This window comes from Ammodytes marinus, assembly GCF_949987685.1.
Source record: "Ammodytes marinus genome assembly, chromosome: 6".
In the NCBI taxonomy this organism is placed as follows: Eukaryota; Metazoa; Chordata; class Actinopteri; order Uranoscopiformes; family Ammodytidae; genus Ammodytes; species Ammodytes marinus.
In genome coordinates, this window is record NC_137235.1 from 30,021,745 (window position 1) to 30,047,918 (window position 26,174).

The window sequence follows — 26,174 nt, forward strand, 5'->3', positions numbered from 1 at the left end:
GGGAGGGAAAGATAGATGAGGGTTGTGTAAGGATGGAGATTCAGCTGCAACAGAGTGGTTCTTCTTGTCTGCTCTCCGCCTCTCCTCCACCTGCACTGACTTCTACCAGCTGGGCAGCCTCCATCACATCGCCTCAGCATGTTGCCCTCAGCTGACCTCAGAGCAGTGCATGTGAAGAAAAGGATGGATGCAGAGGAAGTTTATTGAAACTAGACAGATGCAAGCCCTTGGTCGGTGCATGTTCATTTAGCATAGGACAGATACACAGGGTTCCCTACGCTCACTCAAAGCCTGGAAAAAGTCAAACAAATTGAGATTACTCTTGTTCTAGGACAGGGGAGGAGGAAGGGGGAGCATCCTATAAAATGTATAGAATTTGGAGAGAAAAAAATCATACAATATTTTACATTTTTATCAGTCAAGTGTTTAGTGTCAAGTTTGACTGCTGGTAGATCTAGATATCTGGAAGTGCATACTTATCCCATCACACATAGTGCACACTAGTGGTTGCTTGCCTGAACCAAGAAGTAGAACATTTTAATTGGCCACACCGACAAAAAATATGTGTAACACAAGTGATACCCATGTCTCAAATCATCAGAGAGACAGTTTTTCAATGTACTAGTCATTCAAAAAAACATTGGGTTGGATAGTTCCACAACAAGAGTGTAGGGTCCCTCCGTTCAAAAAGAAGAATTGAGTCCCATCTAGCCAAGAACCTTTGCAGTAAAGTACTATTATAATAGTCAAATATTTATGACACAATGGTGGTAATTGTATTTCTACGGTTTTTGTACTGTGTTGTCATTCACATGAGGTCCAAAGTGTATTCTCTGTGTTCAAATTGTGATATATCAGGAATTCTGTGAAATTCTGTGGCGCGTGTTCGTTTTTGGTATTGCTATATTTAGTTAGCTGTATTTTTTCTACGGTCTCTCTCTCACACTTTCTATGTCCAGCTCTCTTTCTCTTGCCTATTCTTTCTCTTTTGCCCTTTATTTTTACCAACTGGTTTTTCCAACTATTAATACGTAGTACTTCCTGGATTGATATTATCAAAAAAACAAACACAAACAAACAAATATAAAGTTACTGAAAGTCATTGACGTTATCTAAGTTTGAGGGAATTTTCAGGGAAATGGTCGCTTGAACAATACAACTGAAGTAAGACGTATAGTCATCTTCTGTCTGTTTGAGTTCTACTTGAAGGTAAATTGGAAGGGCAAGTGCCTTGGTCTCCTATTGATGCGTATGAGGACATGAGGTATTGAGGAAGGATGGTGAGCATTCATTGCAGGTGTTTGCTTATACCGTACCTGTGCTTAATGGGATACACTGACCTATCAGGAATCAGGCTGTGACTGCAGTTAACTTTTCTCTGTGTGTTGTTTGAGCTCCCATCAGGAATGGATAAATAATATAAATTATAACTCCCGTTTATGTGACATGGCAGTTCATTTAAGTTAAGTTTAAAAAAGTTAAAAGGCTCTGCAAAACAGGAGCTTACAGTTTTCTTACACAGAATAAAAGGTATCTATATATTTGTTTAATGTTTAATGATGTGGTTTACACGTTTACGAATTTGATTGGCTACCGACTGAGAAATAAAGGTTATTACACCTATACGTGAATATTCATTTTTTCGTTAAATTCAAAGTTTTGAATGCTGCATTCCTCTCGCTTTTTTAAACACAAAGCTCACTTTGCGTGTTTGCAAAAGTGATTACCAACAATGCAGTCCGCTAGCAAAGGAAAGCAAAGGTATGTCTCCGAACTTCCAGTCACACAAATGGGATCGTCATTTCACACAGGTTTTACCATTTAAGGTGGTGTTCTGTACTCAAAGAATCTTTGTCAATGTATTGTAGAGTCTGGAATTTTATAAAGACAAATTCTCTTTGCATTGTTTGTAATGACCAGTAAAAGAAAAAAAAGGGTAAAACAAAATGTGTTTGATATACAGTATCTCTATTTTGCAAGTGTACCAAAAGTGGCTTAACTACTGAATAGCTTTGTTATGTTTTTTTCTCTAGTGACTAGGGGACGTGTGTGTGTGTGTAACCGTGAAACTAGTGTGTGGTGTGCTGTGTAGGTATGTGAAGAGGTAACTATAACGTTCACTGTTTCATGGATATGACTTTGATCCTTGTTTGATTTCAGGCCCACAGTGGGTGATGACACCGCTGGTAACTGCACTCTTTCTCTCTAATCATAAAATCGTTTGTCCTCCCCGGCCTTCACCAGCCAGACCTGGTAGACCGTGTTGTTCATATGCTTGCAATCGGCTATCTTGATTTGCAAACCTTTTCAGTGCACCCTGGAACGGGGCGTTGCGGACTTGTTTTGGTCCCCTTGTTATAGCCTTTCTTTATATGTCCATGGTTATAGCAGATCAAATGAGCGATGATATGAGGAAGTGTTACGGTTAACTTCCCAAGCTTCATGCCATGGTGCATTCAGGTCATCTGGTGAGCTAATGGAGATGTGAACCTGTGGCTGCATCACCCCTACTCCTTCAATAAGTTATTTTTGTAGTTTATGATAAAGGCGTTTGTTTTTTGCTGTGCACATTTTGATATAGTTCTGTATATATACACACACAGTATGATGTTGTTACAGTTTTGTTTCGTTTTTTGAACTGTTCTGTAGCTGTGTGAGGGAAGTGAAGCAAATTATGTTTAGTATTTGGTGTTTTATGAAGTGACAAAATGTATTCTGCTATTTAAATGGTTTGTCTGTAAACGAGTTAGGTTGACCTTAAACAGTACAATTGCCTAAACAAAATAGAAGCAATTTGAAGCGATAAAGAGTACATTCATAACAGCCTTTTAGCGGAACTGCTATTTTTTCTACTGTGAAGAAGGGATGAGCTAGCCTACTGCTGTGCAGTTATTAAGATTAGAAAGGTGTGTCGTCATCTGCACCCTGCGTTAATATACAATGCAATTTGATAGTGAGCAATGAGCAAAGGCATTGGAAAGGGAGGAGGGCTTGAGGTTTCTAAAATATTATTTCTCCATAATCATAACTCAACAATTTGCAAGTCCAGTCAACCGTGAAACCAGAGAAATGTCAATGTCTGATAATTGTTTTTTGATTTGTATGTCTTATCGTAGGAATATATACTCCAAGGTATTCAGCTACTAGCAAATAAGGGCATCACACCCACTGTATGTGCTGAATGTGTGTATAAGGCTATATTTTAAAATCTTTGTCCTGTTATTTTTTCATACTTAAAATTTGATTGGCATCTTTAATACAAACAAACCCATTTCTTCCATCTTGCTAAAGAACAGATGGTTTTGCAATCTCAGCAGGACGGTTATTCTTTTTCCGTTTCCTGGATTCCTTTTATAATTTCAGACAATGTTTTGATAGGAGGGTGATCTTTGTCCTGTTCTGTAAAGTCAGATTGCCACTGTTTGATTCATCTACTGGATTTACTTTTCAGTTATACGTTCACTCTGTCACTGCTACCTGTCCATCTTTACATTGGCTTCTTGAATTTGCCCTGTGTTCCAATCCCCACACTTTCATACCATTTAATACGCCAGAAAAAGATATAGGATGTCCCAATACATTCATGTCAATTGTAGTATGCTGAAAATACATAAATGCCCTACTAACTCCTGCTACCTGTCCATCTTTACATTGGCTTCTTGAATTTGCCCTCTGTTCCAATCCCCATACTTTCATACCATTTAGTATGCCAGAAAAAGATATAGGATGTCCCAATACATTCATGTCAATTGTAGTATGCTGAAAAATACATAAATGCCCTCCTAACTCCAATAGCATTTTGGAGTATTCGTCTTTATTCTTGACATTTCTCTACATAATGAAAGAAAAATCTTTCTTATCTGATTTTTTTTTCTCTCATGTGGCCCTAAAACTCTTCTGTACTTTAGTATGTAGTGTAGTAAAAAGAAAGAGTATGTGAATTGGAACGCAGGGAAAGTGTGGTCCCGTCTCCCATGTGGTATTACATAGGAACATGAATTGTAGCCAGGGATTAGGTTGTGTCAAATTGAAGCCAGATATGAAAATTCCCCCACCGCCTTGCTTGTCAAACTGTGCGTACTCTGTGTGCGACTGTCGAACAATATGTTTCGCCCCCCCCCCCCCCTTGTCTGCATTGTTTATGCTCCTTCTCTTAAAAAAGGGATGCACACTGTGTGAAACAGGGTGGCTGCTGTTTGAATAGACATCTCTAAATATGAAAACTGTTTATTATTACGTTGGGCAAAAAATAAGACCTCCTGCCACACAGGAGCGGTGATGCTATCGTAGTGGTGTGACGTCAAGTTGTGTGTTTTTTTTATAACTGCAGGTAGACAGTGTGATGTGACAAGGTTAAAGAGCCCACTGACTGTAGATCTGTAGTTTGGAAAGTTTGTGTCTGGGTTTAAATCTGTGTTGCGGCTCACATCGCTTCACAAAACAATTTACCGTGAACACTTTCAAATCAGCTAATATGTTCTCCCCATTTCCAGCTGAGAAAAAGACTAAATTTAAAATATCCTGTAGTTGTCAGTGAGGAAAACTCTTATTTTTGGACTTTAATATATAGTGATTGTAATGTTTCTCCAGTGTTTCTTTGGGGTCAAGGGCACATGGTCAGCTAACAACTTTGACCTTTAGTGATTCTCAGACAGGGCATCTTGGTGGCTTTTTTTAGAGATGCTTGTAAGACAGGCTGACCTTATTTTGCTCTGTCTGTACAAGGGGTCATACCCTCCCTATGAAAATACATTTCATCACAAACCCAAGCGACTACTCCTGAACCACACCGATAAATATTTTACACAAACAGATGAGTGGCGGGGTAATGCATCTGACAACTCTCAGAACACGTCCCACTCCACTTATCCCCCCCACCCCACCCCCCGCCCCCCAAGCCCACTTCTTGACAAATCCAAATTTTTCTGGAAGATGCTAATCATTAACTCCTTATCATGCTGCTTGGCCAATCAGTATGAAGCCATTGGGTTGTTTTCCCCCCCCCGTCTAGTGAATCACGCCAGCGGACTCTTAAAAGCCCTTTCACCCACCCTCCAATGCCCGATCGATTGGAGTAAATGAACCAAGGATTCCCCTTTGATGGTTTTGTTTGGTGTTTTCATCAATAATAATGTTTGTTTTGCCTCCCCAAGTCCTCTTGTGCTGCTCTCTTACTCTCTCTCCCTCTGCCCTCCCCCCTTCCCCCCCCCTATCAGTAGTGCAGCCTCTAACATCACATTCTTACCCAGAATTCCTCATCACTTTTACTGTTTTCCCTTTTTTCTCTCTTTCAAACTGCACAAGTCTGCTGCTAAGCGTTGTGCCAGGTAACTCGTGGGAGCAGCTGGGATATTTTGTGTTTCTACAAGTAAATAATGGTCAGTTTAAGGCTATAGACAAAAATAGTGACGTGTGAATACGGCGTATAGCCTATTCAGAAAAAGCCCTTGTGATAGAAAAATATGTGTTTTGTAAAAATTTCTGTATGGGGTGTGATAAATTATTCTACGACAGTACTTTCTATGGGGAAAAAAATACCTAAAATGTGACAGTCTTTGTAAGTATTTATCTTAATTATTGTACTTTTTCTGTGCAATTTGTAGATACGTTTAGTGATGATGATGATAAGTTATTGCTTATCATGACTAACTGTTTCGTCATGGGTCTGATGCATCTTCTAATTTATTGATGTATATACTGTATGTTTGTTGATAAACAGCTTCCTTTATTTTGTATATGAATAATAAACATGTTTTGAAATGGAACAGCGCGTGTGTGTGTGTGTGTGTGTGTGTGGGTGTGTGTGTGTGTGTCTTGTGTGAATAAGAACGATAGTTTCTGAACACCGTTTTTTTTTTTGCATATTATTATTGTCATGTCATTATAAAGAGAAATAATAGAGTAGATTATTTGAAGTAGATAAAGAGTGCATTTAATTCAGCAAGTTGATATAAGTCATACAAGGTTATAACAACAGCTTCTTAATAACTGTCCCTATCATATTGTGTTCTTTTCATGACAGAATCTGCAACACAAATGTAGGCCTATACAGTACAGTGTTGCAGGGGAAATTGTGGCACATGTAGGCCTGTCCTGCACAATAACTACAGCATAGATACGTTTAACAAACTTCCCCACCTCCCCAGTTAAATCTGTGACATATTTTTATCATAATGTATCAACATTTTTAATAACTTTGTGTCCCCATTTCTAAGCATGAAAACATACAAGAATGAATCACTTACCACGACTGAGAACAATCCCACAGCCAGAATACAAACTTTCTCTCCTCTTGAACTCAAGAACGTACAGTCTATGCACCTGTAATGTTAAAGAAAGAGAGGAAAAGTATTGTATTCATGGTCAAATATAGCCCCATTTAGGCCTTATACTAAATTTATCTATTTTTTTGTTAGGTAGCCTATAGCTAGCCTTTATCTAATAGGCATGTGCGCCTTTTCATCTTTGTAAATATGTGTCACAGTTCATACAGAATAAAACAGACATTTTGACTTGTCAGAGACACAGGTGTGACTACTAACATAGTTAATTGCCTCAATGCAGTACAGTAGCATAGTCTAGTTCGCTGGAACAGAGCCATCATAATTAATGATTGGCTATCATTAATGTTATTGATTTCACCTGTGCTCTTTCTGCTGCGCGCTGTGAAACGCGTCTGTCTGGATTCTTCTATATATAAAATGAGATATGATTCATTCATTTTTGAGTCTCTGTTTATCCCGTCCGGTCTGTAGGTGGCGGTAACACGTTATCCCTAGCTCTTTCTTCTCTCCCACCAGCCTGGATTATTCCAGTGAAAACATGGAGCTTCACACATTTTTTAACGTTATTTTCCAAGTTTAGAGGCAATGCTGTTCATAAAGAAGACATAGTATTATTTTAAAGTAAATGTTATGGGATTATGTATGAATAAAATTTGTATTTTTGTGTTTTAAATGGGTAGTTTTTCCACTGTTTTATTCGGTGAATCCATGTCCGTGTTGTGAATCCACCCCGGGGTTTCCTCGGTGTCCTAACTGTCAGCGTCCGGAGAGGCGGGTAAACCACCGGGGCAACATGTAAACAGTGAGACAGGCTGTTAGAGAGTGTTGCTTTAGATACCCTTATATACTTTATTGTGTGGCTGTTTTTATCAAAAGTAACGCGAAATAGCTGCTCTATATGTATTCTAACGTTAGCTCTTATCTTTACCGTCCTTTTGGTATTAAACGCTAACCAGTCCTCCTAACCCAAACAATACTAAGCCTTTAGCTAGCTAGCCAGCCAGCCAGCTAGTTACTGCTCAGCAGCTAGTCCTAGCGAAAAACAACACGATAACGTTAACATATTAGGCTCAGTTTGCCTTTTAAACTATCCAAATTGACTTCTTAACATATCCTGATGCAACTTGATGGAGGACTACGACAAGTTTGTGCAGCGGCGTCTCTCCCACCTGAGGAAAAGTGAGGAGGAAAACCAAAAAGCTTCCCCTGCTTCCTCTGTCATCCGCTTCTATGGACATCCAGTCCTCCCTCCCCTGGTATGAGCCCAGTTGGATGATATATCTGTTGAAATAATCATGTTTACGGGTTCTAATCTTAGTATACAAGACCCAGAAGCACTGAACACGGTATTTTAGGCTGTACTACTTTGATGTCTCTTTATTGTATCAGATAGTTGTTGAAGTGTAGCTGAAAAAATAATGTTCTACAGACAAAGCAACAGTTGTATAAATTCATAGAAGTTATCTTGCATCCATAGTACATACCACATATTCGTCCAGATTGTCGGGTGTTTTTAAAAATATATATATATCATGGCACATTTAGTTTTATCCATATCTGTGTTTTTGACAAACTATTTTATGTGACATTTTGCACCTTTTTATGGATATTTAACAGATCAAGCAAGTTACAGATTGATTGAAACACAAGTAACAGAGTAGACAATAATCAAAGACATCATCATTTCCAACTGCCCTGTTATTAAACATGAATGACATCATGGGATTTGCTCTCTGATGATTTCAGCTGTCGGGGGAACAGAGAGAGGAGATGAGGAGACACAGAGAGGCAGCGCAGAAAGCTGCTGTGCACCGAAAGCTGAAGGATGATTTGAGGATGGCCTACGTACAAACTATCCTTCACAGTGTTCAGGTATAATGAAAGTCCTATTATGTTCTTAAATATCTATTCCTACATTACTGCAGAGCATTTTATCTGAAGGATAACTTATACTGCATACATAGTGTGAGTTTGTATTCATTCCCCACCTGGTTCTAAATAAAATGGGGAAAAAAAATGAAACTTCTCTTAACTTGATTTTTCCCAATTGTGACTTGCAGCTGAGGAAGACGCCAACACTGGAGGAGTTACTTCAAGAGTCAGAAAGTCACCCAGCGTCTCCATGTTCCCATAATGCCAGTGGTGGATCGGTGTCGCAGAGCAATGACATCACAGGAACAAAGGATAGTCTTTGGCTCTCACCACCTGCTGAAAGGAAAGAGAAGGACGGTGTCCCTCTCCCTCCGTTGACATCAACTACAAACAGTGCCTTTTTCGCCCCGAATGTGACACCTCGGCAAAGTCACCAGGGAGGAAGCCTTATCGACCAACACCACTGCCAACAGACATCACAGCCAAGTTCCTTTAACGGTGCGAGCCACCAGTCCTCAGGTTACGCGACTTACGAGAACTTAGAAAACCCCGCCATTGTCTCCAGAGGGACCGATGTGGAAGGAGAGAGCGAAGGGAGCTGCAGCGTTCCAGAGGCAGCCTGTGACATGGCCGGCTTCTTCCTTCACAGCACCTCAAACACCATCGCCAAGATGCCGGATATCATAAGCCACCCACCCATAGACGGAGAGGAACTGGAGAGGAGTGGACTGGAAACATCCCTTTGCGATGACTTTATAGTTGTAAAGGACATGTTTTGCCCGTTGCTGCAGGAGGATTGGTTACCAGTAGAGCAGTCTGAAAGCAGCAGTCATCTGGACAGCACAGGGGGAGAAGATAACCCTTCTGATTCTACAATACTTGACCTCGACAAAGATGACGACTTGGACCGAATGGAGGGCCCAGTCTCTTGGTCAGGAAACAACATGTCAGACCATCCAGAGTTATCGCAGACTTTGAGCACTCAAAACGGTCAGACAACAGAAGTGCATAGTCAGCACAGCCGCGCAGAAACAGAACCGGAAGGCGACCATTTAGAGGAAGAGGAGTCATCCGAGGAGCCCTATCGTCTCAGCCTCCAGGCCCTGCTGAAGAAATCTCAGGAGTATCGGCGGCGCCAGCGCATGCTTAGGAACCAAGCCAAAAACACTAAACTTCAGGAGAGGACCCAAGAACAGCCAAGAGCGAGGGCAGCGGGGGAGGAGGAGCAGAGCCACTCGGATAAGGAGAACGAGGAGTTCCCTCACAAGGGCACAGTGACAGCAGAGGGGAAGAGAGCCAAAGAGAGGAGAGGAGGAGGCACTTTAAACCTGTCGGTGGCAACGTCACCAAAGAAAACCCGGGAAAACCAAGGGACGATTGAGTTTTTGGGGAACAAGGGGGACTTTAAATCCAAACCCGACGGCACACATTTAACAAGAGATGTAAACACCAAGGACATGATTAGTGACGAGGAAGAAACAACCTTCAGAAATAATCAGCTGAACGTTTCAAACGAGGTCATAACGGAGCCTAAACAAATCAGCACCTCCCCCCGGCAACAGCCCACCATGCCGACAGAAAGCTCTCCCGTGGAGATAGCCCTTTTCACCTGTCCCACAGCCTCTGGCACGGAAGGAGGAAAATTCCAAATTTTCCCAGCCCCGAATTTCTGTACCAGTCCAGTTCGCTGCAAAAGCAAAGGCAGTTTCCAAGATGGCGACGCCGTTGAGGAGGCAGAGACCTCAAAGAGTAATACTTTAACCAATGCTGGTTTAATCGGAGACCATGCGGTTGCTAAAGTGGACGTGGGACATGATGACAGTCCCACATCAGTTCCTTCCACTGTGCGCCTCGGGTTAGACGGTGATGTTACAGGCGGTGCGGCCAAGAGTTCGCAGCACATAGATCAGCTGGAGTCCAACCTGTCTGGTCTGAAAGTACTGATCTCGGATCTGCAGTCCACGCTGGCGGAAAACTTCAGGAATCAAAGCCTGACGGAGAGCGACGCGCAAAGTGACGACAACGATGAAGACCAAAGGCACAGAGAGTGGCAGACAAGACAATCATCAGACAATGTCAAGAACATGCAACAGGACAGAGGCCCCCGACCGAGCAACAGTGACATGGACGAGGTTTCTCTCATAGCGCTGGTGAAGGGAACCGAAGTGGTAAACATAGACGAGCTCAGGCTAGTGAAAACCTTAGCTACAGAGAGAGGAAGGCCAAAAGGAACACGTAAGGACGGGCTTTCAAAGAGTTCCGGACATCAAGGCGGCTGTAGAAAGCAGCAGCAGCAGCAGCCTTCAGCCAAGTGTGTCCTCTCTGTAGCGCAGCGCCGGCGAATTCCCGACGTGTTCAGAAACGCTCCGTCCGAAACGACAGCTCCTTGTAATGTGTCGGTGCTTTCGGACGCCAGCAACTCTGCGTCTCTCAACCAGTCGTACGATGTGGACGCACCGTCTGGCCTGTGGCTGCTGGAGGGCTCAGGGTCTGAATGGGGCTCCGGAGGGCGTCTGGTTATGGAGGACCACGTGACCCCAGAGAGCGGGGCTGAAGGCCAGGGCGGGCTGTCCAGGGTCAAACGCAGGCTGCTCATGCACGGGACAGAGGAGACGTGGGAGAGGAGCGCAGACGCCAGCGGAGGAGGAGACTCTACGGTCAGACCCAACTCCAGCACTCCCAAAGGTAAAGACCAGTGCTGTGTCTGAAATCGCGCACTTACGTAAGTGCACTTACATTGAGTGCACTTTATTATCCCTACAGTACACTTACTTATAGACGCAGTGCTCTCATTTCTACAGTGCACTGTCCAAACTGCCGTTGCGCACCTACCGGAAATTACTTTGCATTTTGACGGTTCTTCTTCGGTGGTATTTTTTTCTGCTTGTGTTACCGATAGCCAAAACAGGCACATTAGTCGCGGAAAGACAAAAACTGTGTAATTTAACTTCTGTAGAGCGCGTCCGCCTCCATCGTTGCTTCAAGCTCCTCTATTTTGATTAGAATGTCCCGTCCTCTCCGTTACGTAGGCAAGATGGTGGCCGTTGAGTGTGGAAAGTGTCCATCGCTCTACACTCAAGTTTTAGACCGTTTTGAGTGCACGACCGAGGAACTTACAGTGCACTGCATTTTGGCACACTCCGGTTTTGCGCAAAGTGCACTCAAAAAAGTAAGTGTAAGTACAGAAGTGCGCGATTTCAGACACACCCCAGGACACCAAGGGGGGCAGGGAGGTCGAATATCAGCCGAGCATTGGCAGGGATATGCAAAGTATTTCTGCATACACAAAGAACAGAATTGGGGAGCATAGAGATGTTACTTAGTTAGTTTTGTTATTTGTCACATACACAATTGCACAGGGCAATGCATAGTGAAATTCTTGTGAACGAGTCCGGCTGTCATGTCATGTAGATGATGCAAAGAAACCATATGGATGCCTTGAAGGTGGAGTCAGCGAATCGGGAGAAACCCTGTTGACAAAATCTCACCTTGTCAAAATCAGTGAATATCTCGATCACAATCCACTCTGTTCACAGAGCCTAGGCTGTGTATTAACACTAGACTGGAGGTAGCAGATCATGAGGAGAAAAACTGCTGATATTGACAGAACGTGATTTTGACAACAAGCATTCTCCAGATGGCTTATTCTACCTAGGTCATTTTTGTTTATCAGGACCATTAAGTCCATTTGTGTGTTCTTTGTTTCAACCGTACAAATGCAAAGACGATTAGTACAGGGCTTGGATTTGGATCAGAAGCCAAAATCCTGATCAGGTGTGCTGTTGAATGTGTGCCTCTGAAAAAACCTAGTGACAGGACCTTCTTCCACATGAGTCCAGATCTTTGTCTTTGTGTTCATACATTATGTGACAACACATTGTTCTATCTACTGCCCTTAGCTGCTGTGCGGAGGCATGAGGGCCATGGAAGTCCAAAGGACAAGCAGGAACAACTGAAACAGGCCCACGCTGCTCAGATCAGAGCCCTGCAAGAAGAACACAGCAGACAACAAGAAGAACTACTCAAGGTGAGACCATGGTTGCGTTCCGAATCGCATACTTTCTACTATATAGTAGGTAGAAAAAAGATTTAGGATGTCCCGATTCTTGTGGCCAGATTTAGGATGGTTAGAAGTACCCGGATGTCCTACTTCATCCGGCCAAGATTGTTAGTGTTGAAAAGTGCATCCTATTTGGGCGATTCTGACCCACAATCCAGTGCGCACGTGAAGTGACGTAACATCGACGAAGCCTCCATATGAAAACAAACGGGGATGCGACGGATATAAAAGCAAGAGGCAAGATCAAGGCGCAATGTTATGATGAAATAAGAGAGAAAAGTATGTCCCAATAGTATGCCTACTGCATCCTAACTAGATTCTTTTTATCGTCGGATGTAGTATGTAGAATAGAAAAAAGAAAGAGTATGCGATTCGGAATGCAACCCATGAGGACAGAGGATGGACATTTCTGGGTGTATAATTAAAGGTTCAGTAAGCGGAATGGTCAGTTTAGCTAACTTCCTGTCAGTGACTGCAGTCAGCAGTCCCCTCCCTCGTCACCACATTAATGCACCGCGGTCTTCAAGCAGCAAGTTATCTAGCATCATCTCAGATCCATAAGTGTGATAAAACATGATAAAAACCATCAAAACAGACGATGGGAAGGATTTTTACCTGCTCCGCCATTGTAGGCGCAGACACATTCACCCATCTGTCGCTCTGCACGTGCACCGGCAGTGAGACGGGTGCCGGTTTGTAGCGTTCTCTCTTCTGATTGGTTATCAGTAGTGGGATCCCCGAAAAGTTTATTTGCCGATTACATGCATATTAGCGAGCGACTGAGAGATCGGCTTTATGAAACGTGCACACTATAAAAGTGATCACTGTATGAATAAAGAGAGATTTAACACTTATATTAACATAAATAAATCGCTTACTCCACCGATCTGAAACAAAAATCAAATGTTTTACTTTAGATATGTGAAGGCATGACAGGTGACAAACCAACAGTAATCTTAACCCTGTTAAGCTTTGAAAAAGCCACTAGAAGTGAAAGTAAACCTAAAACTGTATGTTTCTAAAACACTAACACTTAATATGGACTACACACAGTCACACATTGCTATTTTCTCTCTCACTGACCCCCCCCTCTTGCATTAAATTGCATCACATTCTGCAGTACAGAAGTAGCAGCGCGTAATTCCTTTACGGTAACCATAACTCACTCTACCAAGGTTTTGACTCCACCCAAAGTCACCTACAGTAGAGTCATGATTCCCTTTTTCTTTTTGCTTTTAATGACAATGGGCTTAGAGAGTTTTTTAACCATTTCACTAATCTGGGATAAAAACATTGACCCTAAATGGCCATTTGTCACAAGAATCAGACCTTAGAAAAGGCTCTGGCACTGTTCCATATGTGTGCGCAAACAGACAGACACACATGTTGTGGCCCTGCCTGTTAGAGGTTGCTTCTGGAGACCTGGGTCGTGGGCAGACTACAGACATCTGCTCATTACAAGAGACCTTCAGAGTCTCCCCTGTAAAAAAAAAAAACACATTGGGATTCTACCATAAATGTTTCATTACATCCCTAAGAGGATAGCTGGCATGGTCGCCGGTTTCTCTGTGTGTGTCTGTGCGTGTGTCTGTGCGTGCGTGCGTGTGTGTGTGTGTGTGTGTGTACGCTTGCTCGTGCACGTGCAAGACTTCAAGGGCGCCTGCTGTTCTCTGGCAACCAGTTCTTGTATCTTCAGCTTGTCCCTGTATTATTTGTTCTTGGCCAGTGTCCTTAGCCCTATTAATCAACAGAGTCTCTGTTGTTAATGTATGTATCCTTTACAACAAAATCATTAACATAATCTGTTTCATAAAAAGATACTTGGTTTTGTCGACTCTCCCGTCTGTCCTTCCGTCATTTGCGATGTGGCGAGAGAGCTGGCGAGGCGGGCTGGACTCTCTGGTAGAGGGAGGGGGAGGAGGGAGGAGGGAGGAGGGAGGGGGAACAGGGGAATTGACACAGAAAAGGGAAAGGATAATTTGTTTAATTCATGAGCGTCTGTGGTTAAGTGCCAGATCGTCCCGCCGAGTGCCACGGCTAATGGTCCCTTCTCCCCCTCTCTCTCCTCACATCCCCTCTCCTTGTTTTTGTCTCATACCTCCTCCCTCTCTCTACCTCTGGCCGTACTCATTCTCTCCATCTCTCCTGTCCCATCATCCCTGTCATCCCTCTCTCATCTCATCCCTCTTACCTCTGTGCCCCACATCTCTCCCCTTCTGTCTCTTTCTCTCTACCCTCAATTAATTTCTTCTTCCTGCCTCATTTGCTGTCCTTTCCAATTCACTATTTTTGCAACCTTGGCTGCTCCCAAATGCCTCCACACACACACCCCACCCACCCCCCCACCCCACACACACACACACACACTTCTCCAACCCTTCTATCTTTCTCTCTGTCTGTCTCCCTGTCAGGCGTTGGCAGCGCGTTACGGTTTCCTCCAGAGCGTGTCCTTGCCTCTCCCCATGTCGGGCTCACGTCTTGGGGCCACGTTGACCTCCTCTGCCCTCTCTCAGGTATATTACCATCACAAATGTTTCACTAATGTCAATGATGCAAAACGCGTGGCCTGCTTATCCTTTGTACACACAAGAAAATGTATTCATCATCACCTGTTGGCTGGAACATTCAGAGTCTTCCCCCCCCTGGATGTCTCAGTCCATATCAGTAAGCTCCTATCATCTGTCATTGCTCTCTGTGATGTGCATTCCAAGTACAGCAAGCTCAGTAGATTGTTCAGCAAACAATGCAACAGCTTTAGAATCAACAAGTGAGTGACGGCACATCAGCTGCTTATTATTCTGCCTATTATTCCCTATTATAATGACCTGCGCCGATGCACTAAACAGATGCCAAACCGAAGGACCTTGAGAATCTGCGCGGGAAAATTAATTGGTTGTCATTGATGGAATTAGCATTCTCCTCTGGTCCTCGTTACTCACCCCCTCTCATTACTCTCTTCTCCTCTCCTTCCGCTCTTCTCCTCCAGCCCTGCAGCCCTCTCTCTGAGCGCTACCGCCCCCTAGTGTCAGCAGCAGCAAAGGGTTTTCTGACGCGCAGGTTGCTGAGGACGGAGAGAGTGGCACAGCTGGTGCGCACCATCAGGGTGAGTGGAGATGGCACTTTCACATCTGTCTCTAGCGGCACTTTGTCGTTTTTTTTCATTAAATTAAAAAAAAATTGTTTGTACACATAATACATTTTTGAGCTTGTGTTTTGTTTTGTTTGGCCATGTAGGACACACAGCAGCTCCTTCAGGCCCTGCACAAGCAGCAGAGCCCTGGCAGAGGAGACTTCTTGAGCAGACAGGACTCTTTGTTACGAGAGCGAGTCACTCTGCAGGTATTAGAGGCAATGCCGTAAACATCTGTTAACCTCTTTCCTCTTCCACACTGCCGAATGAGCAATTATCCCCTCCATTAGCAGTTACCACAACAGATACCCTGATTACAGGCCATTCAGTTAAGCCACGGTGTGTGCTCTGTGATTATCTCCCGCTCCCAGCTGCGCGCCGCACGGTACGAGGTCCACGACATATTCTTCAGTCTGTCAGCCGGAGAGAGGATGCAGCTCATCAACTGGGACAGAGAGCTGCTCAGAGAGAGGGAGCTCAGACGACAGGTAACCTGGGCACAGGCTCTGTGTGAGCCACCCAAAATCATATACATTGTTGGCTGGCACTAAAAAATGACAAGTAAGGCCAAAAAGACGCTAGCAGAATTATATTTGGGGAAAGTGTGGTAATGGTAAAGCTTTAGGGTTAAAACTAAACTCTACACAGAAAAACTGTATATGAGAGATGTGTTTTATTTACAGCTGTTCAGGTCCAGTTCTAATTATTCAGATTCCGAAATACAATTAGGCTTTTAGTGCCATTCCAGCACTTTCCAAGCACTTCATGATGAGTCTAGTGGATAATAGCATTGTTGCTTAATTATTCCGTGTACAGCACATATGCTGTACGAATATCCTAAAGAGGGATTGAAATGTTGATTCTGTCCTGTGTTCAATCCATGCTTCCTTTCTATTTAAATATATGGTGTACATGTTGTATTATTATTATTATTATTATTATTATTATTATTATTATTATTATTATTATTATTATTATTATTATTATTATTATTATTATTATATACCCAGTGGGTTGTGCAAAGACTAATGCATCCTGTACTATGCTTTTTCCTTTGGTTCTGTGTGTGTATGTGTTTAGAGCGGGCACACAGGCCATCCAAGTGGGAAGAGTTCTCTGTCAGCTGCCACACAAAAATCACTGGAGAGGAAAAGAGGAATGATGTGAGGTTTTTCTGGATATGTCTTGTGTGTGTGTGTGTGTGTGTGTGTGTGTGCGTGCGTGCATTTCTAAGAACACGTGGATACAGTTCATTCTAATAGATTCAAAATACAGAACGAAGGTATCATCCGCCAAGGTGAAGCCCAAATCCGGGGTTTGGGGTGAGGAAAAGCACAATTATACGTTTGTTGAAGCAAAAGGGTTTATTTCAATAATAGCAAAGATCTCCGCGGAGGGTCACTAGTTCCAACACAGGTGAGTATGTTACAAGGAGTGACAAAGTTTTCTTAAAGTCATAACATATTTAAGGACATTTGCCTCCCGGGGGGGGAGAGTAAGTTACAATACGTACGAGAGAGGTAGACAGGTTCGAATATACATACTTAAGGAAGGGAAGACGACTAACTTACATTACAAGAGGAGGAGGAGACAGGTTGGGAGGCAGACAGGTTGAGATATACATTGATATTATAATCGTAGTAGGGGCAGGCTGACCAGAGAAACAGCAGGAGGCTGTCTGTAAAAGCAGTGTCCATTCAGATGTATATTCAGGCTGGGCTATTTTACCTCCACAGTTTCAACTTGGATGAGGACAAGGCTGTATGTCGCAAAACAGTGTGAACCTAACATTTTAAACCATTTCAAATCTGCACAAGATATACACATTTTTTTCACAAGTGTTGCAAAGTCACAGCCAGCTCAAAAAAGCTTAAAACTTCTGTCTTATGGAGGAACTTTTAAATGGTTATCAACAGTCTAATTTTTTTTTCTTTTGGTCATAGAAAAATGTTTGAACAGTAACAGCAAATGAGACCATCAGCTAAACGGGTCCGATTTTTGCCGGGGACTCGGACAAAAAAAGTTTCACAGCAGAAAAAAAAACCCGGCACATCCTGTGTTTCCAGTACGGTTCTATATCAAAGTTGACTTTGCTTCACCATCGTCCTATTACCGTTACTTATCTTACACAGACAAATATAAATACATGACCTTATCGCGGTGCATCTGTGGTCTCTCTTTTACTTGCTTCTTAAACAAATGCACACGGCACACGCTAGGTTCTGTGTATTAAAAAGACTCCTGATTTTGTACAACTACAATCAACAAGAACGGAAAGCTCCTTGAAGCTACTTTAAAGGTTCAGTAAGCGGAATGGTTCTTTTAGCTAACTTCCTGTCAGTTACTGCAGTTAGCAGTCCCCTCCCTCGTCCCAACGTCACCACATTAATGCACTGCGGTCTTCAAGCAGCAAGTTATCGAGCATCATCTCAAATCCATAAGTGTGATAAAACATGATAAAAACCATCAAAACAGACATTGGGGAAGGATTTTTACCTGCTCCGCCATTGTAGGCGCATACACATTCACCCATCTGTCGCTCTGCACGTGCACTGGCAGTGAGACGGGTGCCGGTTTGTAGCGTTCTCTCTTCTGATTGGTTATCAGTAGTGGGATCCCCGAAAAGTGTATTTGCCAATTACATGCATATTAGTGAGCGACTGAGAGATCGGCTTTATGAAACGTGCACCCTATAAAAGTGATCACTGTATGAATAAAGAGAGATTTAACACTTATATTAACATAAATAAATCGCTTGCTTCACCTTTTTAATGAATGAATTTCAAATCTTACCACCAAAGGTAATGGCAAGCAGAACCTGGGTCAAACCAGTCTTCTCTTCTTTCCAGGATCCAGAAAAGGGCAGCAGGGAGGACTGGACACAACACCAGATTGTCTCGCGAGCAGCCGCCGGTAGCCAAATGTGGACAGCTCATAGCAAACCCCCAGAGGGTCCCCAAGAGCACTCACTCCTCCAGACCCCGATGACACTTTCCTAATTAAGCCCCAGCGAGGACTCTAGGATAAGGCTTCCAGCGATTTACATGAATATTGCATTAAAAACAGCATTTGTGAGTTTCCAAGTCAAGATTTGACACAAACTGATGCCTGTTGCCAACAAATATGTCATTGTATTTTAACATCTAGTTTGCTGTGAAATGTTTTACATTCGAAAACCAGGGTGTAATGTTGTGGTGATATTTCCTATCAGTAAATCACCACACCACATTTAGCGACAGAACTTCTTAAAGGATGCTTCCAATATTTTTCTCCATCTCACGGTAACTAATGTAGCTGATATAACTTCAAAAAAGCCTATCATTTTTAAAGCTCTCTGCACTGTGCCTGAAAGTAGCTATATGTTTGACTACAAGTATGACAAGTTGAAAAGTGAGCCAGCACACACAATACCAGGCCCAGGAACTAAAACACACCTGGAATGCAGCCATGGTTCAAGTTATTAATTACACCTGTGATTATGCTGCTATAGTATGGCACCATGTCTTCTTTGTAAAGGTTTCTATTAACCTGGTAAATAGTTCAGCTGTTGTTCAGCGTGTTTTTAAAGTTAAATCTCTGCTTTGGAGGATGGACCTTCAACATTGAGTTATTAAAGCCTTTGAATATATTCAACCTAATTCACAACACAGACCATCTCCAGCACATGTTGAACTCTGGTAGTATACGTTTTGTAGGAGAATTTGCTCCCCGATACCAAAATGTTCATATCTAAGTGTTGTTACTGCTAATACTTGAATAGCTTGTTACTCTCGAGTGCTGCTTAAATGTGTTTTCCTTGAGTATTGGGATCACATGTCAGCCAAAACACTTGTAAACCTTTTGAAGTTTTTTATTCTTACATACTTTGGACTTGTTTTTATGTTATTTATTTGTGTGTGGTTGATAATAAATATTTCTTAAATCTTGAAAGTTGCTCTGCAGTTTGTGTAAGCTGAGACTTGATTTAAAGACATGTACAGACTCCCGGCAGCAGGGGGCGCCGCTGCCCGTTTGAGCTCATCTTTACACCGACAACATCCGTCTCAGCTGTCGGTGGGTTTGCGAGCAGTGTTTTGAACATGGTTTTGAATCGAAAGCTACCTCACAGCTGACTGTAAACAGGATGGCAGATGAGGCACACACCGGTGTTTCTTCACGGGCGGAGAGGAAAGCGTTGGAAAAGGCCAAAATACAGCAACGTGAAAGCGAGAGGACGACATTTCGACTGGTAAGACGAGGCAAACAACACATTTGCAGCGAGCCTGATAAACCAAGCTAGCAGTCACTTGCTTTGCATGTAGTGTTCATAAGCCGGTCAGTCTGACTAGGTTTTTTCTTTTATGTTCAATGGAGGTTGGACGGGTTTTGAAAAAACCGGAGGCGGAGAGGTCGTCGGAGGAGGCCGCGGTGTTACTGCTGCACGGAGGAACCGTGGAGGAGCTGTGCAAGAGACAAGTCCGCAGGAATGTGCTCAAGAGGAAGCAGGAGGAGGTGAGGAGACTGTCGCAAAGCTGATGGGCTAACTTGTTGGGATTGCACCTGTGTTGGGTCCTTAATCATGGGGAAAGAGTGTTTTATCAACTTTGCACTGGCCTGTAAATGTTATCTAGTTAGCTTAGTAGTTTCTCAACGTGAACATCAATTTAATGTTATACAGGAAGCTACATGTTCACTAACAATAGGAATCATGTATTATTACAATTAATTTAAAATAATCTAACAGCATGCAGTGTATTCATGTCCCTACGGGGATTATTTATTCAATTATTATAATAATTATTCTTTGTGGGAACTTTAGTCCATAGTCAAAATCAGGCCAACATGTCCTCTGATCTCCAAAAAAATAAAAAATAAAATTAATGGTGGATTGCTTTGATAATCAATTGAGTGGTACATTTACTTTCCTGCTGTGGTTGTTTCTCGATACTGCAGAAGTATGTGGTCGCAAACTTCAAAACATCTTACTTCTTCCTTGTACCATCTGCAGCTGTTTGATGATGCTGATGAGCTGAAAAGTAAAGTCAGGCAGCTTGCTGTGGCCGTCAAACAAGCCAAACACCTGGTGGTTTACACCGGAGCCGGTATCAGTACGGTACGCAATCCTCTGCAGCTTCACTTTTTTCCTTTGCTAAACTGTCCTGGGGACTGATGAGGCCTTTCCTTTTCAGGCAGCTTCTATCCCAGACTACAGGGGCCCTAATGGGGTGTGGACACAGCTACAGAAGGGACGGACAGTCAGGTGAGAGGCAGTCTTTGCTCTGATGTGATAATTGCTGCTTTAAAAAAAAAAGTAAATTCCAACTGCTATTATTATTATTATTATTATTATTATTATTATTATTATTAACAGTTCGTCCGACCTGAGTAAAGCTGAGCCGACCCTCACCCACATGTGCATTAGGATGCTGCATAAGGAAAAGCTGGTATGTGAGCCCTATATGAATAAAGGTCCAATGGTATTTTACACACTCTTGTATTCACATGTACTGTCTGTGTATTTTTTATATACAGGTAAAACATGTAGTGTCTCAAAACTGTGATGGACTTCACTTGCGTAGCGGTCTGCCCAGACACGCCCTGTCTGAGCTACATGGAAACATGTTTATTGAGGTGAGACACACACATCCTAGTATTTATGGTCTACACCTTCTTTCTTCTTATTTCTCTGAAATGAAAGCATTGCACATCCTGGAAAGTCGAGATGTTTCAACAGAATTTACAGTGCTATCTCTCAAAGCAACATAACAATTATTTTATTATTTTACATTTTTTTATGCATCAGTATCGGTAAAATGTATAGGTGCATTTCTTTTACAGTTTTTTTGGGGGGGAGAAAGTAAGACTGTAAGTTACCATATTGTTTTCTTTGTTTTTTTTTCTACTACAGGTGTGTACATCCTGTGCCACGGTCAGGGAGTACGTGCGTTTGTTTGATGTGACGGAGCGGACGTCTCTGCACCGCCACGGGACAGGCCGCCGCTGCAGCCACTGTGCTGGAGAACTCAGGGACACCATAGTGCACTTTGGGGAACGCGGGACCCTGGAGCAACCTCTCAACTGGAAGGCAGCCGCAGAGAACGCCAACATGGCGGATGTTATCCTCTGCTTAGGCTCCAGTCTCAAGGTGGGGCTTGTAAAACACAGTGTGTCCATGTATCCAAAACAATCTAAAATGTTTTTTTAAATACTGTGTAATAATATTGTTTCTTTGCTATTTTAAAGTTGACATTTAATCAGGTTAATATAAACATAATTAAAATATATGAATTGAAATATGATTTTATATGATTTGTACTTGATGGTAGCCTCTCCACCTTCAATGGCTACGTTTCTCACCCTTCTAGGTGCTGAAGAAATACCCATGTCTGTGGAGCATGAACAGACCAGCAAGCAAAAGGCCCAAACTCTACATTGTCAACCTCCAGGTAACTCTTGACATTTCAGGTTAACAAGATGCAAGAGAAGCTCTCCCTGCGCTCCAATCCCAATACTTCCCACTATTTAGAATGCCAGAAAAAGATTTAGGATGTCCCAATTCATGCAGGTCAATTGTAGTATGCTGAAAATATATAAATGCCCCACTAACTCCAATAGCATTTAGCAGTAGGGGAGACCGGGGTAAGTAGGCACACTTTTTACTCTAGTGAGAATTGCTTATCACCTAAACATCTTTCAATAGTCATTCCTACATTAAATTGAAGCTTAAGGTGTTGGCTTGAAATGTGAACCCCTCACTTTTTCTATCTTATTGTAATAAAGAAGAAATTTACCATCAAAGACACTCTAACACATTGTGACAACCAACCCCATCAAGGGGTCGGTTGTCACACACTATGGGGTTGTTTGTCACAATGTTATCTTTATGGGATTTTTTTTTTAAAGAAGACAAGAAAGCAGAACTACATTTGAAAGTTTAATTTCATTGTCAAGTTGAAAAATAGGCCTACATAACTTTATGCATCTTAGCACAAAATGAGCAAGGAATTAACAAAAAGGAAATCCATATTAAGACCAACCTACTGTATGTAACAACATAAAGAACAAAACAAATAGGTCTAACTAGCCTATTAATAATAGCTACTAATAGCTCTAATAGCCTACTCAACTAGGATACACACACTCACTATCTGAGTTACAGTGATGGCAGATGTAGGGTCTGCTCACTCTAACTAAGCAGAGATTGTGTGCCCACTGGTTGCACATACAACACTTCTCCCTTACTCCTGAACGGGTGCTGGAGAACATTTCCCTACAAACCAAACACAAACTATCCTCTTCATCTGATGAAGATTCCTCCTCCTGTCTCTTTCTCTTCTGTTTCTTATTCCCCAACTGGGGTGGAGTGCACTGGGGTGCAGTAGCCTTGGCGACTGGTCTAGTTTGGGATGCACTGGGTCGTTTTGATTTTGTTGCCCTTTTTCTCTTTTGCATGCTAGCTGCCTTTCCTGCTCAATTCTCTCCTTCCCTGGGGTGTCAGTGAGGATACAGCTTGACATTTTATTTTGTTATTGTGTTCCTTTCCTGGCTGCACCCTTTGGATAACATGTGACAAAAATGTGACGACCAACCCCAACTGGAATTTATTGCTAGCATCAAGGCCAACAACCATCTGACAACTAATTAGCTTGCTAAAAACAATCTAAACTATAGCTTACCCTTCACACTTGTTTAGGGTAACAAGTGTTTTGTTATAAACCCATTGTGTAAAAGCCTAGAAGAAAAATACTGAGGAGCTAAATATTTTCAATTTGACATGAAAAACACTAACAGTCCTCTCACCTCAAATGCAGCAGTCAAACTCCAAGGAAGACTATGTAGGTGACCTCTGATCCCAGTTGTGGATATTTACATACCAAAATTTAACAGACAGCGCCTTCTGGTTCCGAGATATAACGATTGTGACAACCTACCCGTGTGACAAATTACCCCGTTCTCCCCTATTCGTCTTTATTCTTGACATATTGAAAAATAATCTTCCTTATCTGATTTTCTTCTTTCTCCTGTGGACCTAAAACTCTTCTGTACTTTAGTATGTAGTGTAGTGACAAGAAAGAGTATGTGATTTGGAACGCAGGGTAAGTCTGCTCAGTGCTGAGTGACTGATTATATGTCTGTGCTTTGGTTCTAGTGGACACCAAAAGATGATCTGGCCTCGCTGAAAATGAACGGCAAGTGTGACAACGTCTTGAGCCTCCTCATGGAAGAACTGGGCCTTCAGATTCCTGTGTATGACCGGTAAGGACCATATGAAGTCATTAAATCCAATACACACACAAACCCCCCCTGAAATTGCCCTCATTATTTAAGATTAGCTATTTAGATAGAATGTTCTCTTAGGACAGGTTATTTCTTTAAAAGATACTTGTAAAAAATCTGCATAATATTTAAAAAGGAAAACAATACTTATTTCCCATGCAATATTTATGCTTTGTCAAATATAATACTTATATTTTGGAATACCCCTACTAATCCCACACAATAAACATACAAACGTGTCTGACTTTTTGCCTGGAGACTCAGGCTGCGTTCAAAATCGTTTACTTTCTTTTTCCTATTCTACATACTACAGCTGATCATAAAAAGTATCTAGTTAGCATGCAGTAGGCATACAGTTGGTTCATACTTTTACTTACATAACATCGCGCCTCGATTTTGCCTCTTACTTATATATCTCTGGTTCTTTTCACTCTGAGGCTCCGTCAGTGACGTCACTTCCAGGGCGCATTGGATTGTGGGTCAGAATCACCCAAAAAAGCATGCTGATTTCCACACTAAAAATCTCCACCGGATGTAGTAGCCATCTGGGTATTTTTAAAGCATACTCAATCTGACCACATTGTGTCTCATCAGGGCGGAGGACCCCATCTTCAGTCTAGCCGCACGTCTGCAGCCGGAAGAGGTCCACAGCTTCACACGAGAGGTCATAGCTCCCACCAACCAACAGGAGGACTGTTCACCTAACCCTGGGGAACCAGCAGGAGAGGCCACAGCTGTGCAGGGTGGCTGGTTTGGGCGAGGCTATGGCAAAGGAAGGAAGGAAGAAAAAAAAAAGTGCATAATTAAGGAAACTTGCCCTGCGTTCCGAATCGCATACTCTTTCTTTTTTCTATTCTACATACTACATCTGACTATAAAAAGAATCTTGTTAAGATGCAGTATGCTACAATTGGGACATACTTTTACTTATTTTTTTCATTGTGACATTGCGCCTTGATCTTGCCTCTTGCTGTTATATCCGTCGCATCCCCGTTTGTTTTCATACGGAGGCTCCATTGATGTGACGTCACTTCAGGTATGCATTTGATTATGGGTCAGAATCGCCCAAATAGGATGCTGTTTTTAACACTAAAAATCTCGGCCGGATGTAGTAGACATCCGGGTCTATCTAACCATCCTAAATCTGGCAACAAGAATCGGGGCTTCCTAAATCTTTTTTTCTACCATACTAAATAGTAGATAGTATGCGATTCGGAACGCAGGGTTGATTACAGTGTGGTCACGTCACATGATCAACCAAAATACATGTCCCATCATGAGGACGAGTAGGGACTTAGGATGCTATAGAGATTCAGTAACATTTAGAGAGTGTGTGTGTTTGTAAAAATAGGTTTATCAACAGATGATGAATCATGTTTTTATAGTTTAATGATGCAATAGTGTGTGTGTGTGCGTGTGCGCGTGTGCGTGTGTGCGTGTGTGTGATTTTGCTGCATTACTTTGATGTGAATGAAAATACTGAATACCGGTGTAAGTGACTGCATATGTGTGGTGGTATCTTCCACTGGAACACAACTGACTTGGTGTGTTGATGATAAATGCCATAACAGACCAACTTTAGCATGCCAATGACCTTTTTTCTGTGTGGCTGCAGCTGTTACTGAGGAGAGCCTTCAAAGATTCAGAATGATTTTCTACACGTATTGTTTGTTTGTTTGTTTTTTTGGTAGTCTTTCTCATAGGCTTAAAACTTGCTGTGTAAAATGTGTCTTTTTTTTTTAAACACAGAATATGTGTTTGATTTTTATTTTCAAAGGTGTTTTGGTTTATTTAATTTATTTTGTGACCTCGCAGTGAAGCTGTACTGTCACCGACCCTCAGGTTTGCAGGCTACAACTCCCACTGTACCTTGGTTTACTGAAGTTGTTGAATTAGCCTTTGTTTACATTTTGATCTCTAGAGACTCTGCTGTTGACAACACTTTGTCAACAGCAGAGTGAGAAGGAAAGGGGATTTTTGGAATTTGTACTTAAACTTTAAATTGAATTCGTTGTTACTTTGTATCTTAAGTAACTGTTTACTTGGAGAGTGATTGATACACAAGTTTCTATTAATTTCTCTATGAAAGAGCCTGTATTAATGATCTCATCTTGTACCATATAGTGTCAGATGTTTTTTTTTAAGAGCCATTATAAGATATGTGAACTTATGTTCCTAAAACATATATTATTTTACAAAATAAAAAGATACTATATTTGTTAGACAATAAATAAAGTGTTTTTGTCTTCTAAAGTTGTGTGTCACGATGTTCTGCATCTCATTTAGTAATAAGTTATAGTAGACTTGATTTATAGAGTTGACAATACACTTTTATGACCATTATTTGGTAATGGTTTGTTCCTTATTTTTCATATATTATTGAAGTGTAGTAAAATGCGTATTTTTCATAGATAGTAGCATAAAAGATAGATATTCAATAAGTAACTAAAAGTACCTGAGGGTATGCATTCCACTCTTGTTTTGTAGTAGTAGACTACTTTTGTCCTCTTGGTTGTGTATGATCACGTGTCAGGAGTGATTACGCAATCACTACGTCGGTCAGCGCGAGGGG

At 42.1% G+C, this 26,174-nt stretch overlaps 2 protein-coding genes across 3 annotated transcripts; both read left to right on the forward strand.

Annotated features, from left to right (window-relative positions):
• The first annotated feature begins 7,101 nt into the window (after positions 1 to 7,101).
• Positions 7,102 to 19,204, forward strand: cp110 (centriolar coiled-coil protein 110). Of its 2 annotated transcripts, XM_080029982.1 has the most exons (10): positions 7,102 to 7,540; positions 8,031 to 8,156; positions 8,345 to 10,841; positions 12,056 to 12,183; positions 14,628 to 14,729; positions 15,203 to 15,319; positions 15,451 to 15,555; positions 15,718 to 15,834; positions 16,427 to 16,509; positions 18,196 to 19,204. In XM_080029982.1, the coding sequence occupies exons 1-10, from the start codon at positions 7,412 to 7,414 to the stop codon at positions 18,332 to 18,334; spliced, it is 3,543 nt and encodes a 1,180-aa protein (XP_079886108.1). In that variant the 5' UTR covers positions 7,102 to 7,411; the 3' UTR covers positions 18,335 to 19,204. The 2 variants fall into 2 exon arrangements, with proteins under 2 accessions (XP_079886108.1, XP_079886109.1); XM_080029983.1 differs by lacking the exon at positions 14,628 to 14,729.
• A 238-nt stretch (positions 19,205 to 19,442) lies between these two features.
• sirt7 (sirtuin 7) lies at positions 19,443 to 25,529 on the forward strand. The gene is made up of 10 exons (XM_080029031.1): positions 19,443 to 19,574; positions 19,700 to 19,837; positions 20,334 to 20,438; positions 20,515 to 20,585; positions 20,697 to 20,769; positions 20,858 to 20,956; positions 21,234 to 21,470; positions 21,691 to 21,771; positions 23,475 to 23,581; positions 24,197 to 25,529. The coding sequence occupies exons 1-10, from the start codon at positions 19,470 to 19,472 to the stop codon at positions 24,558 to 24,560; spliced, it is 1,380 nt and encodes a 459-aa protein (XP_079885157.1). The 5' UTR covers positions 19,443 to 19,469; the 3' UTR covers positions 24,561 to 25,529.
• The last annotated feature ends 645 nt before the right edge of the window (positions 25,530 to 26,174 follow it).

What these genes read in the sequence shown, in the direction of transcription:
- sirt7 (XM_080029031.1), top strand. Translation starts at nt 19,470, where the DNA reads ATGGCAGATGAGGCACACACCGGTGTTTCTTCACGGGCGGAGAGGAAA. An exon ending in CAGAAGGGACGGACAGTCAG is followed by an intron (nt 20,586 to 20,696) that starts GTGAGAGGCAGT and finishes TATTATTAACAG; the next exon opens with TTCGTCCGACCTGAGTAAAG. An exon ending in TGCTGCATAAGGAAAAGCTG is followed by an intron (nt 20,770 to 20,857) that starts GTATGTGAGCCC and finishes TTTTATATACAG; the next exon opens with GTAAAACATGTAGTGTCTCA.
- cp110 (XM_080029982.1), top strand. Translation starts at nt 7,412, where the DNA reads ATGGAGGACTACGACAAGTTTGTGCAGCGGCGTCTCTCCCACCTGAGG. An exon ending in AGCTGGTGCGCACCATCAGG is followed by an intron (nt 15,320 to 15,450) that starts GTGAGTGGAGAT and finishes TTGGCCATGTAG; the next exon opens with GACACACAGCAGCTCCTTCA. An exon ending in AGAGGGAGCTCAGACGACAG is followed by an intron (nt 15,835 to 16,426) that starts GTAACCTGGGCA and finishes GTATGTGTTTAG; the next exon opens with AGCGGGCACACAGGCCATCC.